This window comes from Drosophila elegans, unplaced genomic scaffold (genome assembly GCF_018152505.1).
Source record: "Drosophila elegans isolate 14027-0461.03 unplaced genomic scaffold, ASM1815250v1 contig_814, whole genome shotgun sequence".
In the NCBI taxonomy this organism is placed as follows: Eukaryota; Metazoa; Arthropoda; class Insecta; order Diptera; family Drosophilidae; genus Drosophila; species Drosophila elegans.
This window is the reverse complement of record NW_024546167.1, coordinates 8,460,007-8,477,282: the sequence shown is the minus strand read 5'-3', so window position 1 is coordinate 8,477,282 and position 17,276 is coordinate 8,460,007. Positions and strand designations below refer to the sequence as shown.

Sequence of the window (17,276 nt, the reverse complement as noted above, 5' to 3'; positions counted from 1 at the left end):
AAGTGCTGTTTGTGTTAGTTTTGCCTGCTTTATTTTCGCATATTTATAAATATGTTTTTATGTTTTGCTGAGTTGCTTGTTTGGATGGCGATTAAATCTGAAACTTTGCATTTTCAAATTGCATTTTATTCATTCTTAGCTCGGATTAAAAATGAGAATATTTGGTGGTTTTTTTTTTGATAGGTTTTACAGGCAATTGAAAATCGTCAGCTTGTATTTTTCATGATGAAAAAGTTGATAAAGTTGAGTACAGACAATAATTGGCTAGCTTTAAAAAGTTTGCCAAGCTTTTTGTATTTGAAATATATATTTCAGTTAAAATTTAAAAAAAATAAATAATAATCATTAAATAATGGGAATGCTACAAAAAGCACAAGGAGCTTAAAATTATTTATAAGAATTCCAAAAGTTAGCAATTAAAAATAGAAACTAGGTCTTTCGTTATGAATTTAAAAGTTCAAAAATCTTTCGACCAACAAAACGTCCTTTTTTTATTTTCTTAAACAATATTTGAGTATTTATATTCCGTAAGCTTTAGTAATTAAGTTTTACGGAGATAATATCCGCTTCAAACTTGTCTACCTCCGTAGCCATTTAACCAACTTCATTTACTTCAGAGTTAAACACTGACTAAGCTCTGCCAACTTACAACTTGATCTCTCTCTCACCTACAAAAACACACACAAAGGCCGCAAATTTGAAATATGAGTTGGAGGGCCTTCGTGACATTGACAACGCATTTACTATACTCCAGCTGCTGCCACCCGGTAAATGGTAACCCTCTGTCTGGTCTGCATGGGCAACAATAACAATAGCAATAACAACAATAACACCAGCCACCAAAAGTCTGGGGAGAAAGGCCGTAATGTTCTGGGCCGCCATAAAAACGGCAGAGAAAAACTAGCTGACAACCTAAACGTTTCTTGAAAAACCGAACGCAAAATGCCAGGACATGTCAGGGATCCATGCAGCCCCGCATCACACCTGTGCAATCATGCGGAGAGGCATGACAGCAGCTGGGCGCAAACTGGCAGGAGGCAGTGTGACCTCCTGTTTGGAGTCGGCAGTCGACTGCTGCGGTTGCGGCCATAAAACATCCAGACCATCCCAGCCTAGCCTCGCCCAGCCCATCTCAGCCCATCCAGGCGAAAGCGAATGGCATAAAAACTGACGGGATATCAAAAAATGTATATAGGCAAAGAAGAAAAAGCGGGCTGGAGAGCGTGGGCTCTAGGCAAATATAAATGCCAAAGATGGGCCTGCAAAATGGAAACGCCGCACTCACAGGTGCCAAAAAGTATGCAACAGACGAGAGATGAAAAATCGCACACTAAACGCAAAAAATTGCAAAACCAATGGCCACGTTTCACCTGGTTTTTCGTTTTTGAAACAAGTTGATTGATCAAATGCGAGGGGGCAATTAAAGAGTTTACTATTTAATGTACTTCGATTTGAAACCATTCAAATAAAAGCAAATGTTTTGAAAGCTAATCCCGAGTGGGTTTTTAAAATCGGTGCTAAAAAGCTAAAAGCCTAAAAATCTTTATAAATTATAAACGAAATTGGATTCTGCATAATCAAGAGACTTTTGCAATTGCCATTAAAATCTATTTTGAAAGCTACCAAAGTGAAAAGATATAATATTAGTTTAAACACTTTTTAATAGCACTGTGAAAAAAATGTCGAAAAATACCAATGTCGGCAAATTTTAAATGCATTTGTTTTCAAAATTTCTATAATGCTAACTTGTATATTATTAGCTGAAAAAACCTTTTTTAAATTTTACATTAAATTTATTAACAAGTCTGATGTAAACAAATTTATAAAGAACTGTAAGGACAAAAAGTATTAACTGCGAACTTAAAAACATATTTTTTAATATATCTTTAAGTCAAATATTTTAACTTTTCACTTAAATCAAAACTGGGAAAGTATATTAAATAAAAGACTTTTTAATTAAGGAGAACTCCTAAGTTCGAATAAACTTGCGTCAGCCTACCGTTTTGGCCCACTCAAAGTGCATTCGAAGCCTCAAACAAGTTTCAGCCCCTCCCTTAACCAATGACTAATTGAAAAACTGGCGGCCCATCAATAGAAGGCGATCAAAGACCTACGTTCACCGGTTTTCGATTGCCTGCTAATTGAAGGGCGGAAAGGGGCGAAAATGGGCGTGTCCGGCTGTGGATAACAGTGGCAAGCGAAACCAAAACTTACCACAATACCATTAATAGTCCATGTCAAATTAGCAGCCGGTTTCGAGTATTTAATTGAGCAATTGCCGTCGACCAAATCGCCGATGCGATAACGTGCCTGTATCCCGGTAACCACAGTGTGCTCTTCCGGCAGTTCTGCAAAAAGTGGGCCAGAAATGGGGGCCCCAATCGTTAGCCAAGGAATGGAAATGTAAAATTAACTGAAAAGGACGAAGGCAGGACGGTGGCAGGCTCAAATAGATTTGTTCTAATTAATTTGCTTGCCTCGACCGCCGCTTTGCCATTCGCCCTCCCCATTAGCCCATTGCAATTCTTAACGCTATATCTTTTTTTGGATTTCTATGTAGGACGTTTCTTTTCTTTTTTTTTTACTCACCAACCACCTCCATTTCGCCGGACACCATGGCCGTTTGGAAAGTGGGCGCCTCCACGGATATTTCGCATGTAAATTTTCCCGAAATATTCAGCGGCACCGACTGCAGAACGACGTGGCTCTGATTCGATAGGTTGCGCTGCAAGGGAGAAAGCGAAGGGAGAAAGTCAGCGGCGGGAAAACGAAGAACGTAATAAAAATTAGTTTGCTCAAAATTGGCTGGACGCGGTGCAAAGAAATTGAATATAACCAGCGACGGCAAAGGGAAAGTGAAAAACGAGGTAGGGAAAATATGAAAATGTTGTCTTGGCTGTGAATGACGAAAAGCACAGCTGCTGCTGGTGCTGAAAGATTGGTTGATGGAAAGTGACTGCAAGTTGAGGGCATAAAGGTGAAGGGTTAACTATAAGGCTAAAGTGGGCATCTCCATTTGATTAAGATTTTCTTTGACTCAAAGCTACTTGACACAGTGCCAAGTGTAGCAGCTGTCTTTTGAATCAGAAGTGTAATCTTTATTCCTTTCCCTTAAGCTTCTAATAACATGAAAGTAAGATGCATAACTTGACCCATCTAAAGAGCTCATTCATTGGAAGCTTAATCCTTTTATTTTAAAAACAGAAAAATCAAAATATAAATAAAATTTCCCTGTAAAACAATTATTAAACAAGTTCTTCGTTAAACCTTTAATTTCAAATTGAAATACTTAATTTTAAGTCCTTGTTTAATCCAAAATTTGCACACATGCTCCCACGTTTAAGCTTTTCAAGCATAAATGAGTATTTTTTGATTATAACGCTTGCGAAACTTAATCGTTCGAAGAGGAAACAAGGAAACCTCATATAACAATTCACTTAATAAAAATCAAATTTCATAAATTGCATTTAATATTGTGCGTAATTTTCAGGATAAATAAATGACACATAAAAGCAGTGGAGTGGAGAGTACCAAATTAAGTTGGGAAGGCGGAAAGGTGGGTGGCGTAAAGGTCATTGGTAGTTCCAGAGGATCAATGGCTGGATGTTTAACCCAATTTGTTGCTGCTGATACCTAATTGACCCTTGTGTATTTCGCCGTTATAATTAAAGGTGGTCATTATACTCTTGCTACGTTTCCCTTAAATTTGCATTTCATATTAAATATATGTTAAAGGATGCAGATAAAACTTTGCGACTATTTAGCCACATTTTCTACCAAATAAAATAATGTTTCTTCCTTTTACATGCTCATATGAATATTTAAAATAGTATAACATAACAATATACTATATTTTGGCTGTTCGAAATTAAATTTTAAAGGGATTAATTATTATTTTTTTGACTAATTAATTTAATTATTTTTATTAAACTAAAAATTTCTTATACTGAAATGAATTATGTACAAAGTGTATTAAGAGCTTCGTTTCTGGTTGGCGGGTGTCATTTTTTCCCCGAGGCCTTATGTAATCTGTATATATTGTTTTTTAATGAGCCGCAAGTCAATCGCAAGCGCGACTAATTGGCCACGCCCAACAACTCTTAACGGATCCGTCTCCGGATGGACTGGCATAATTACATCGGGCAGTGGGGCAAATAAGCCGGCAAGTTGTCGTTATGAAAACGAATCCAGCCGGGGTCCTGGCAATCAGCCATTATGGATATAATTTACACGCAACTGCAGTACCATGTGCGCGTTATGGGGACTGTGTGTTATGTGGCGAATTATCCACATCCACGGCAGCGTCTGGGACCTGTACTTGTACTTACCTCGACATTGAGGCCACTTGTCATGGCGAAGACCTTCATAGCCGGGTTCTCCTTGGGCGTGTAGCGATAAAACTCACGCTTGCCCTTATACCATTTCACCGAATATAGAGTATCGTTTTCCATATCGTAATTACACGTGAACAGCGCATTGCTGCCACGTTTCACCGCCTGTGGTATCATTACCGACACATCCTTGAGTGCCACAATAAAATCTGCAAATAAAATGAGTTTGACGTTAAGTTAAATATTCATGTAACTGGAGGGTTCGTAAATATTAAGTGCATTTCAAGCATATACAATTAAAAGTCGAAGCCAATTGGACTGATAATGTTTTTCTTTATCTATGTAGCTTATAAGCATTGGTTGATAGAACCTTAGTGCTACATAGTACTTAAATGCGTTTTTAAAAGATGTTAACATATTTTAATACAATCTTTAAGATTTGTTGTTTTAAACTGACCCAATCGGCATTATTAAATTAAATTAACTACTTGTATTATTAATTTCAATTTACAAATGGTTTTGTTAGTATTGTTTTTATACCCTTGCAGAGGGTATTATAATTTCAGTCAGAAGTTTGCAACGCAGTGAAGGAGACGTTTCCGACCCTATAAAGTATATATATTCTTGATCAGCATCACTAGTAGAGTCGATCTAGCCATGTCCGTCTGTCCGTCCGTCTGTCCGTCCGTCTGTCCGTCCGTCTGTCCGTCTGTCCGTCCGTTTATATGCAAACTAGTCTCTCAGTTTTAAAGCTATCTGCATGAAACTTTCCCAAAAGTTGTCTTTCTATTGCAGGTAGTATATAAGTCGGAACGAGCCGGATCGGACGACTATAGCATATAGCTCCCATAGGAACAATCGGAAAAATAATTTAAAAAAAATTATAACTTTGCTGTTTTTTAATTTTTTGTTTAGTTCTTCGACATATAGCAATGGTTAAATATTTCAGAATTATGGTTTAAATTTCATCAAAATCGGACGACTATAGCATATAGCTCCCATAGGAACAATCGGAAAAATAATTGAAAAAAAATTATAACTTTGCTGTTTTTCAATTTTTTGTTTTGTTCTTCGACATAAAGCAATGGTTAAATATTTCAGAATTATGGTTAAAATTTCATCAAAATCGGACGACTATAGCATATAGCTCCCATAGGAACAATCGGAAAAATAATTGAAAAAAAATTATAACTTTGCTGTTTTTTAATTTTTTTTTTAGTTCTTCGACATATAGCAATGTTTAAATATTTTAGAATTATGGTTTAAATTTCATCAAAATCGGACGACTATATCATATAGCTCCCATACAAATAATAAAAATATATAAAAGAACAATCAAATAATTAAGCTGCAAATCGTCATAGCTTCAATGTTTTTAAACATATACGCAAGTAAATCATAATTTTAATGTTTTCAAAAATATTTAATTCTTGCGATAGCTGCAAGGGTATATGAACTTCGGCTTGCCGAAGTTTGCTTTCTTTCTTGTTTTTTATAAATTGTAGCTACAATTAAACATATAATTGTTAACCTTCTTTTTACCAATTTGCTAAATACAGCATTTTCGGATCCTATTTTCCCTGCCTTATCCAACCATAAAAGCTTAAACCGCATTAAGAGGTAGACGCCAAACCCTATATGTGAGTGGAAAACCTACCTTAACCCCACACCTTAGAATTCCGATTCCATGCTAACTACTATGCAAACCCTGCCTTTGATAAGCGAGTGACCAGCTGACCCGACCACTGGCTACCATTCGATGCTTCAAATGACAACACAAAATGTTGCAAACAAAGTAGAATCCCATCCAACCACCGATTTCTCGATTTGCTTTCTTTTTTCTTTGCCCTCGACCCTATCATTTGGTCACTGAGTTTAAGGAGTGAGTGAGCGATAGAAGGACTGAAAAGAATTCTATGTAAGACTTGTTTAAATAAACTTTTAGTTCAAAACTGGTTTTAAAATAATATGTGGTTAAGATACATAAACAAAAAAAAGTGTTCATGTTCATGTTTAAAGCAAATCTCATGAAAAGAAAAATTAGTACAAATTTGTATACAAATACTAATCTTACTTTTGTAGTATATATTTATGAATCACATATTTATAGTAATAGTTTTATGATTTTAATTTGAAAAGCAAAATTGATTACAAACTGTTTCCAGTGCATGTTGTTTTTTGTTTGGTTGCCTCGGGCTTGTTTTTCTATTTCTACCGGTGCACAATGCTTTTGTTTCCCATATTGACCCATATAACGAGCGAGCATTTTGCTGTGCCCTCCGACCCGCACTTGATGTGGCTGCATTTATCGCAAAGCGCACAATTGTCCCTCAGCTGCACGATGTTGTTTAGCACTGACCACCGCCCGATTCCCAGATACCCAGCAGTTCAGCAGTCCAACAGTCCTGCAGATACCCGATCCCGCCCCAAAAGAACCACAGCAAGAACAACAACTTTCTCTGCCATTTTATTTTGTTATAAAAAACTTTTACAATCTACGTTTGTTAAGTATTTTAACTGCTTTTCCTGGTTGGATGTGTGTGTGTGTGGGTCGCTACCTTTCCCTTGATATATGTGTGTGGCCATGCAATATAAACCAATGAAAATTGCAGGGGCAACTCTTCGTATCATTCACTTTCCTTGCCTTTCCCCCCGTCCCCTCCTTTCCCTTGGGGAGGAGAAAGTTCTGTGTCTGCTTTGGGTGTTTATCTGTCAGTTTATGTTTACAAATGTCCACTTTTAATGGTTCACCATTTAACTGGAGGGACGCCAACCTGCACAGAACTCAACAAAAGTTGACTTTTCTGGGGGAGAAAGTGGAGACTTGTGGGAGATGCTACTCTACTACTTGCTTTATCATACATATTATTGTGTTCTATTGTGTGGCTTTTTTTATACTTCTACGTCAGCTTCGTCGTTTCTTGATTTCTGTATAGTTGTTATGACTTCTATAAGCCATTTGTAATGACTACGTTTCTACTATCTGGTAGTTACTAGTGGTATCAAGTTGCGGGTGCATTCTTATTTTCCATTTTTTTGTCTCTCAAAAACAACAATTAGTAAAGAATTAATATTTCGAAAAATATGTAAAACATAAAGACCAGTTTGAAAATTTCCTTTTATACGCTCTCTTGGTTTAATTTGTTTGTTAAACAATGTTCATTATTTTCTGCTATTTACTCTCACTATTTTATCCACCTGATTTTTTCAGCACCAAAAAAGCACTACAATAATTTGCCAAAATAAATTACTAAGCCCAGGTGGATCACACAATAAGTAGCTTTAGTTTAGGTGGCTTACTGCAGCTTATTGCCAACATGTTTACAAATTTATGTTCTGGCTTACACTGGCGCTTTTATTGATTTTGCACTCTGTTAAGCCGTTGACCGCAACTTCACCGAATATAATTTGCAATAAAACTTTACAGACGAAATGCATTTAATATGGGCACATTAAGTTATATTAAAAGCTGATCAAAAGTTAAGCAGCAAAACAAAGTGCCAGACAACACAGACAAACCAAACAATTGGGAAAGGCAAGCCGCCGAAATAAGGTCTCCTCTAAGTTGCCTTGTAAGTGCTTCTCACACTTTGGCGAAGCCCCCGAAAATGTATTATTCTCCATATATATACGTATTTGTAGCAGACTCAAAGCAGACTCCAGACCGAGACGCGACCACAGAACTCGACCAGAAAAAAAGAGAAAGGCACAACGGGGAAAACGACAACCGACTACCGACCGATGACGACGATGGGTATTGTAACTGACATGGCTGTCAACACTGTAGCCATTGGCATTGCCAGGACCTCGACCCACGTCCTGCCCATCCGTCTCCACACTTTGCAGTCATTTCAACTTTGGAATTTCAATAAGAGCCTCGGCGAGTGGAAATGCCGCAGGTGGTAGGCACACAGAGTGTGCGATGGACGATGGGAGAACCAAGTTGCCGGCTGGCATAAAGAAAGGCAAATAAACCAGAAAAGTAAATACATAAATTAAATGTGTAAAGGCGAAAAATGTTTAATTCGCGAATGGATGCGTTGGGAGGTACTGAAATGGAATGGATTGGCTAAAGGACAGAAGCGACGAGGCACAGGTCTCCAAATAATAGACCCATGCCAATAAAATAAAAGGTGTCGGAAGTTTCAGATATTAAAGAGTTTTCGTATTTAAATCTATTGAGTATTATGCTGTAGCACCTAAATCACCGATTTGTATTTCAATAAGACCATTTTGCTTATAATAATTTTTATATTATTAACATTTTTCTATATTTTATTTAATATTTAATTCTCTATATATCACGACATTTTACTTAATAAGACACCGGAAAATAAAAAGCATCGAACGTTAGCCACTACATCATTTTGCACCCTCCACTTGCCAAAGTCAAGTTCCAAAAGTAATGCGTTTTAGTTCTTTTTAAGCCAAATCTAACTGGCCATTTTGCGCACAGCTCCAAAGCCATTTCTAGTTCCCAGCTTTCTCTACGCTCTTAGCTCTACACTTCTCCCTGTTATTGCAGGCTTTTGGTTTATTTTTCAAACAATTTTTTATCATCAGCTGTCAATAGTTCAGGCAGCTGACCCATCGAAAGGAGCAACCAAAACGAAAAATAAGCCAAAAGGAGGAAGGGGGCGTTTTGGGGGAAAAAAGAAATCATTACATAAAAAATGTTTTATGTTTTGCTATTGCAACTTTGACCAGGCGGTGTATGAGCCTTGCAACTACAACAACTGCTACAAAAAAAGGGGAAAATTATTTGTTTTTGCTGGGCAACATGGTCCCTGGCTTTGGAAGTAGTCCAAACTTGCACGTATAAATACATTTTTGATGCCGACTTTGTTGCTCTTGTTGCTCTTGTTGTTTGCAGTTTCATTGCTTGCCATAAAACTAAAAAATCGCCAAATAGAAATAAACGCATTTTTATATGTATCTGTATTTATGAACCCCATAAATATGTCAAATAAATTACAAAACAGTCAAAATATTGTGCCATGTTTGTGTTGCCAATGTGTGTTTGTGTTTATGTGTGAAGTCATATATGACTATTGGCCCACATTTTAAAATTTTTTTTTAGTATACATTTCTTTTGGTTTTTATAGTTGTGTTTTATTCCCAATGATGGAGAGTAAAGATTTCAAAAAGCAAAGCAAAAACCCAAGTTCTACTCCTAGATCTTGGGTTTTTGTATAATATTTGCAATATTGCAATTGATTTGAAAATTTTGAAAATTTCCAATTTTGATAATGTAAATATAAGTATTTAGCAATATAGTCCGACAGAAATTCTGCAAATACCTCTCCAGCTTATGTCTTCAACTTTTGTGTAAATATAATAAATAAACAATATTCAACTTTAAATATGAAGTAATGCTCTTAATGGTAGTGCTTTTTTTAATAGTTATTATATTTCGATATTATTACTGTTATTTTTATAGAGTAAATATTTTATTACCTAAAAAATATTGCTAATCACATAGATCAACACCAACAAGTTAAAATTCATTGATTCTATTTCATTTATTTTATATTACTTTCCGTTTATTTGAACAAACACAAATTGAGCGTTGCTTGTTCAGCATTTGATACTCCAATTTGAAAGGCCGAAAACAATAACCTCTATCTCTAAAATTGTCCGCTAATTTGGGTTTTCTCTTTTGTTGGTTGGCTGTTTTCTGTTTTCTGTTTTGGTTTTGGGTTGTGTTTTGTTTTCAGAGTGTCATAAAATTTTGCGGCCAACGTTTTGGCCCCCGATGACAAAAACAAACGAACAAAGCTCAGCCCGCAGACAATTTCATTAGGAGAGAAGTTAAAAAAAATTACTCACATTATGAGATACTCAATGGCAGCAAAAAAGGGGGGCAAAAGCCTAGAAATGAGGGTGACCAAAATCAGTAAAAAGCGAAAACCAAATGCAGAGTTTCGCAGTTTTCAACATTTACCAAAATGTTTGTCACTGCAATGCGTATGTGTATAAGCAAAGGACACTTTGTCCTGTTTTCACAGGGAAAGCGGAGGGTCATTTGTGCGCTCTATGCGCTGGGGCTATTAAATAAACATGCAAATTATTGCGCAATTTTTGATTACGATTTTTCAACACGAGCCAACAACCGCCAGCGACAACAACAACAACAATGGCGCGGCTCTCCTGCATATTTGTATATGTAAATCGAGCCACTGCCCGATACACCACCCTGAACCATCCTGAACCACCCTGAACCACCATACAACCCGTGGTTTCATCCTGCAATCTTTGCATGCATTCAACACTCAACGCCTATTTTGCATACAAATTTTATTATTATTGTATTGAATTGAATCCGCGACAATGGCGGCAGACTCCCATTTTTGTGTGTGTTTTGTTTGGTTTTTCGACACTCTGGTTTGGCGATTTTCTCTTATTTTTGGGCAGAATTATGTTAAATGAAATCTGTGCAATTTTTAGCATGACACTTGTTCGTTGTCAAGTTTTTTTCGTTATGTATTGTGCATCACTTCGAATTGAATATATCGGAGTGCTTGTAAAATTATAGGAGTTAATATTTAAGTTAAGATATTTTAAAATTGAGAATAATAAACTGGGAATACATATATATAAATATATTATAAATAAATGTGCCCATATGCCTATGGAAAATTTAAACAATAGCTAAAAGCGTTCCATTTATTCCATTGTTTTCATGAGTGTTAACTTTTCTGTGCTGTTACATTAATTAGCAAATAATTTAATTTGTAATTGAAATTTTACGGCAATAACGGAAATATTCTGTTGTTCTCTCCATAGGCATTAAAAGAAAATAATTTTAACAGTAAAAATTTGGTTTTCTGTTTTAACCGAAATGTGAAAATAATTGGAGAGCACAAATAGTACTTTACAACCTTAAGCAGTCAGAAATATATTAATAAAAGTATGTATGTAAAATATGTCAAATAAGAAATCATCGAAAAACAATCAAACAAAAGGAGAGCAGAGAAAAAAACGTCAGACTATTGGGTTCTGCATTTGTCATGTCATTTTTAGCGCTCCTGAGGTGGGCGCAGGGGGTGCGGCATATTCAAAGACTGTCCAGGATTCAGACGAAAGGACCCAGAGTTTGGCATTCATGGGAGTTTTGCATGAGTGTCTGTAGTGTGTGGATTCGCAGGCGACCGCCAAGGCGTCGCCAAAAGCATCATCGCACATGGGAGCCGACAAAGCCCTGAGTTTTGACCCCGCCCCCTTGCTCCGCTGCGCCCATCAAAAGGCGCTTCTTCTGTCGAAAAAACTTTCTGAAAAGACTCATTTCCATTGATATGCAATGAGTTGGTGGAGGAAAATCGCGGTGGAAGATGTCATCGCAATGAGCGGCTTATTTTATGGACACTTTTAGAAACGTTTGTGCCCAGATTTTCCTAGGATTCCAGCATCATTTGATTTTTAAATACCCCAATACGGTGCATTTTCTATATTTAATATTCTAGGCGTCTTTTACAATTAATTTTAAAGTTTCTTAAGTACAAATTCCAAGCGATTAAATATCCTTCATAAATAAATAATGAATTTTAAGGCTGAATTATTATCTTGGAAATAAAAAAGGAAGCTTTACCTGTATAAAAACTGTATATTGCTTTTGAATATCTTAAAAAAAGTATCCAAATTATTTAATAATATTCTAATAATAGGCAAATGTCTAGGTACTTAACCCATTAATTCTTGGCTTGGCTTTCACTAATTTGACTCAAGTAATACTATTCAAGAATACTATTTCATATTTTAGTTTGTCAATAAAATCAATATCACCGTAGGTTGTCATTTAAAAATGGCATTGTTGACGCTCCCCTTTGCATTCACCTGCGTGTGGGAATTGTGGAGCTTAGAAGTGTGCAATGTGCCAAATATAAACATAAATGGTTTGCTGTGGGACAATTGGGTGAGTGGGAGTGTGAGTGGGGTGTGTCAAAATGCATAGATACAAATACACTTTTTGTTTTTCGTCAGCAATCTTGCATGGCCAGCTGCAACTGCAGTTGATGGATCGATTTGTTTGGTCCCTGAGCCCCCTGCGCACTCCATCTAGACCGACCCGTCTCGTCGATTGTTGCATAAATTAAAACTCGTATTTCTTGTAAATATTTGCTGTGAAAAACGGTTTCCTCCATATGTGCATTGAGAGTTTGCATTTCGAGTGGTTTTTCATGAATGCTTCAACGATTCAAAATGTTTGTAAATGTTGTACATTTTTATAGAGATTAGAATATGGAAGGGAAAAGCATTTACTTTTAGATTCCAAAACAATTGGTTAACAATTTCAAACATTTTTCATTGAAGCTTTTTTACAACCTTGATATGAAAATAAACTCTATTTTCAAAAATACCCATATATTTTCATTATTCTTTAAAGGAAAAAAGTTAGCACTCTGCATGCTATATTTTCATGTATTTAAAAAAAAATTGTGTTTTCATGTTTTATTTATAACAGCGATATGAATGAAATACCTTAACTGACGTGGAATTTTTAAGGGAAACAAAAATATACGTTAAACTCAATATATACGTAGGCCCTGATTGACTGTCTATTGGTTTCGGGTACCTTATCATTTTTATATTTTATTTTTTTCTGGCCCGTAAAGTTTTTGTTCGAAATCGGAGCAATTTCTTTTGCTTTCCGAGAGTTTTCGACAATGACGGTAACTATATGCGATATATACAATATACGTTTGTGTGTGTGTGTGTGTGTGTGTGTGTGTGTGTGTGTATAGAGGCGAGGCTATGTTATTTCGCCAGACATCGGGCCGTCAAACAAACCAATTTTCACTGCTTTTCCAATAACGTGTCCCATGACCCGCCCCAAACGCCCCCACAGCCCCTCGATCTGCTGTTAACTGTAAACTGCAAATTGTTGGTTTCCATTTTTTGTTTTTGTACTCTGACAGGACGGAGTGGGGTTTTTTTTCAGTGGGGGAATCGTTGGGTTTTTGGTAACAGCTGCGCTGTTAAAAATCGAAATGAAGTCTGACTCTTTGGCCAGACTCCGAGCGTTCTTAATTAAGGCATTCTGATAGAGAACTCCATGGCCGACAATGGACAATAAAGGATTTCAACTTTTTGCTGCATCCCCCTGCCCACCTTATTGCTTCCCCTGTTGTTCATTTTATTCCTACTTCTTTTTCTGTTAATGGACAGTTTTACCATTTGCGTATTGCCTAACCAAAGAAACCCAAAAAAACACCAAAAAAAAAATGGGCACCAAGGTAAATATCGGGATGCCAGAGAGAGCCCCGAAATATCAATTTATCTTTAGTCCAGAGCTCAGGAGAGTTGTGCATGCTTTGCATGAGAAGTGGACGTGGCTCCTGGGGCACGTAATGTTGCAATTTCTCAGCGAGGGAAAATGCCAGGGAAACCAGAAAAGAGAAACCAGACCGGAAAACCTGCTGCCGTCGAGTGCCTTGTTTATGCAATGACGACGCATAAGTAGCAAGTTGATTTCGGTCCAGGGGCCTGCATTTCGCCATGGAAGAACTGTCTGAAACAAAATAAATTACAAAACAATGTTGCTGGATGGGTGGAAAGCCACGCCCGCCCAATGCCAAGTTTCGTGTGCAGTTTCACTTGCTGTCTGCCATTTTCCAGCACCTTAGCATCATCGTTACCGTTGCCGTTGTCTTTGCTACTTGACATGCTGGCATCTTCGGATCTGTGGGCACTATAATCTTAGGAAATTTATGGGAAATGCCAGGCCAAAAGGGAAAGTGAGTGGGAACGAAAACCCTTCGGTGGGGCATAACGAACATTTTGTTTATGCCACTCAAATGGAGCTTTTGGGATTATTGATTGGTCGGGGGGTCGGTCTGATTCTTTGACATCGCCAGACAAGAAACAATTCCTTATGCAAAATATATTCCAAATAAAAAAGAAAAATAATTATAATAAATGTATAACTCAAAATCTGTTAAATCATTTGAAACATGCAGATGCAGTTTCTGAAACAAAATATAAAACTTTTAACTAGTGTTAGAATCCGATATTAAAAATGAATTCGATTTGCGGCTTAAGCGAAATTTACTTGCAAAAACATTTCTAGGTCATGTCAAACTTGGCTCCTTCATTTACAGCAGCAACCACAAAAACTTGAATGTCCTTGTTTTTAGCATTTTAATTGATTGTAGGGAATTGATTTATAACAAGCCCGGTTTGTTTGGCTTGCTCTCTGTCATTTTGATATATGTAAATATTGTTGATTTATTGGATAGCCAGGGTTATTTTCTAATTGTGTAAATGTTTTTGGTTTTGTTTGACTTGGATCATCGATTGGCCATATATCATCCGACCCCGGGGCTGAGTTGACAATTTTCGCATTGATCAAAAGACCCCAAATCGTAAATTTCAAAGAAACATTCCGCAAATGAGCTGTCAAATGCAAACTAGCCTAGAAGTCCAATCCACCTTTTCATATTACGCATACGACCCGTTGCACCCCAAAACCACATGTAAGTTGAAATTGGCCTTCGGTGTGGGAGTTTACTTACGTTTGCGAAAACCTTTTGACACAAGTCCCAGTTAAAGACCAATGTTTGTAGCTGGCATTTCGGACTGTTGTCTGTATTTGGCTTGGGTTTGGCTTTCGGTCTGCTTTTGTATTAATTGCTGTGACATATTTAAGTTGAGATTTTATTGTTCTCCATCCCAGGACATGAGCTTTCCTTTTTTCTTTGTTGCGTGCCCATGTGTGTCTTCGTGTGGTGCCTCGGCCAAATTGATTGAAATTACTACTTAAGTCAAGCTACAAGTCGCCCCAAAGGAAAGGCAACTGGCAACTGCAGCTTTGGTCATGAACACAGTTCAAAGATGGCACCGTGGGTTACAATTGTGATTGTAATTCAATCAACCAATCAAAAAGCTAGTTAGCATATTTCACATACAGATAAAAATATTACGCTAAGGAAGTTTCGTGAGAGATGTAAAATGAAATTAATAACAACCGAATGCTAGTTGATTTTGAAATATAAAATATTAACACTATTTTTAAATTAAGAATTTTTAGTTTGGTCTTGCGCTGTAGAATTTACGGCTTTTTAAAATAAAGAGACAGATGAGTCTAACTTAAAGATTCAAGTCTAAAGGAAACCAGTTGAACCTCAAGAAAAATTATTAATTCAAGAGTATTAATTAAGAAACTGATTTGATACATTTATTTTGAAGCAGTTTGTGACCCACTGTGCCATTCTAGGTGGGGCTCAAGCTCATAGCTTTAGAGGACAGGCAGAACATTTCATTTGAAATCCACAAGGCGAAAGCCAGATAGGATTTGTAATGAAGATATACAGACACGTTCTGATATACAAACACGCACGGGGGAAGGGACACAATCGCACACATGTCCGGCTCAAATCACTTAGTTTCACATTACAAAGCCATCCTGACGAAGGAGGCGAACTCCTTTCTGCTTGTGCGATTCCTCGCTTGATACTCATCGAACATATAAATTAATGAATTCGATGCTTATCAATAGTCGAGCAACAACGGCACTAAGTCCGTCCTTTCTCCTATTAGTTGGTTAGCCGGGCCTGTTTTTTTCGCTGGGCCCCGATTATGTTCGAGTGACTGAGATTTGCAGTGTCTTGTCTTGAACTTAAAGTCAACGCAAGGAACTACAATAGACCCCGGCGTTTTGGTCTCCACACATTTGTCTTGTTCGCATTTATTATAGCACATTCACTTGATAAAAGACTTTGGCCCCTTCAATCATCCCATTGTTGTTCGAGCTTATCCCTTGGGGATTTCCCCCCTTCCTCTCAACCGCTTTTTTCTTGCCGGGGATTTGTAATTTGCTTTTGATAAGGGCCAGAACGCTGTTTCTTAACTGATTCGTCTAGCGGTTATCTACGACTGAAGGACTCTCAAACCGAGTCCTTATTTTCGCATTAGGATTGTTGGATATATCTCTTTTAGTTCATTAGTAATGGAAACAATCCTAAGTCGCGTGGAAAAATGGAGAACTTCAATTCGTAAAGATGTATTCGTTAATTGGCTTATTCCATGGATAACGAGCTTCAGAAAAATTAATAATTGTAGTGAAAGTAATATTAAACTGATAGTGTTCTTTCTGAGGCCCCAATGAAGTCCTTCACAAAGAAGCTTAATTAAAAGAGAACGTTGCTCGAGGCACCCCACAAAATGTAACCTCTTCTCTCAAGGTGGAGAAACCACCTTAAAAACTTCCCTTTTGAAAACCAAAAAAAGGGCAATAACGATGGCTAAGCGAAGTCTGAAATGGCCCATTCATAGTGATTTTGAAGTGCAGTTATGCATGATTCTGATGCAATCGCCAGCAAAATCGGCACAGAGGAAGACCAGTGTCGACTGGCAACCATTTCTGGAATAGCAACTGAAACTGGCGAGGGCCTATCCTGAGTCTTGGCAGCTGAATAAAGGCAATAAAGATGGCCTCCTTTGAGCTGGCGGGAAATCCAAATCGGATTCCCATCAATATGCAATAAGTGGCCTATGGTTTGGCCATATTCGATACCAAACGGACGCCCTGGAAGAAAAGCGAAACAGAAGGTCGAATACTTTGTGCAGATGTATGCTACGCAGTGCTTTTAGGAAAGTGCAACAAAGTATCCCTTTCCTTTAGCAGACCTGATGGTACTGGATTATGGTACATAAGGTTTTTGCCAAAACATTTGCCCACCAGCCTTAGAATTCAGCTATTTAATAAAAGAAAGAGAAAATCACAGCGAAGTTAAAATAGGTGGACTTATCATACCAAAATGCAATTCTGTCTGTGGAAATTATTCAATCATATTGAAAAAAAAACGCAACTCATTTCTATGTTATCTTGCAAAGTTTTTGATTTATCGAAGTAAACAATGTTTAATGCTTTTCTCAATCATTTTTCACTGTGCAGTCCGTAACATTATTAGTTCGTTGCTCCAGACCTTTGTCGCTGATTGATTTTCC

General features: G+C 37.2%; 1 protein-coding gene across 1 annotated transcript in view; it reads right to left on the bottom strand.

The window, feature by feature from the left end:
• LOC108150512 overlaps window positions 1-17,276 on the bottom strand; it is a 44,884-nt gene that overhangs the window by 5,590 nt on the left and 22,018 nt on the right. The window contains exons 3-5 of the mRNA XM_017278732.2: window positions 4,329-4,540; window positions 2,590-2,725; window positions 2,215-2,348 (exon numbers count right to left, since the gene is read on the bottom strand). Of these exons, the coding sequence (XP_017134221.1) occupies window positions 2,215-2,348; window positions 2,590-2,725; window positions 4,329-4,540 (482 nt within the window). The remainder of the gene's footprint in view (window positions 1-2,214; window positions 2,349-2,589; window positions 2,726-4,328; window positions 4,541-17,276) is intronic.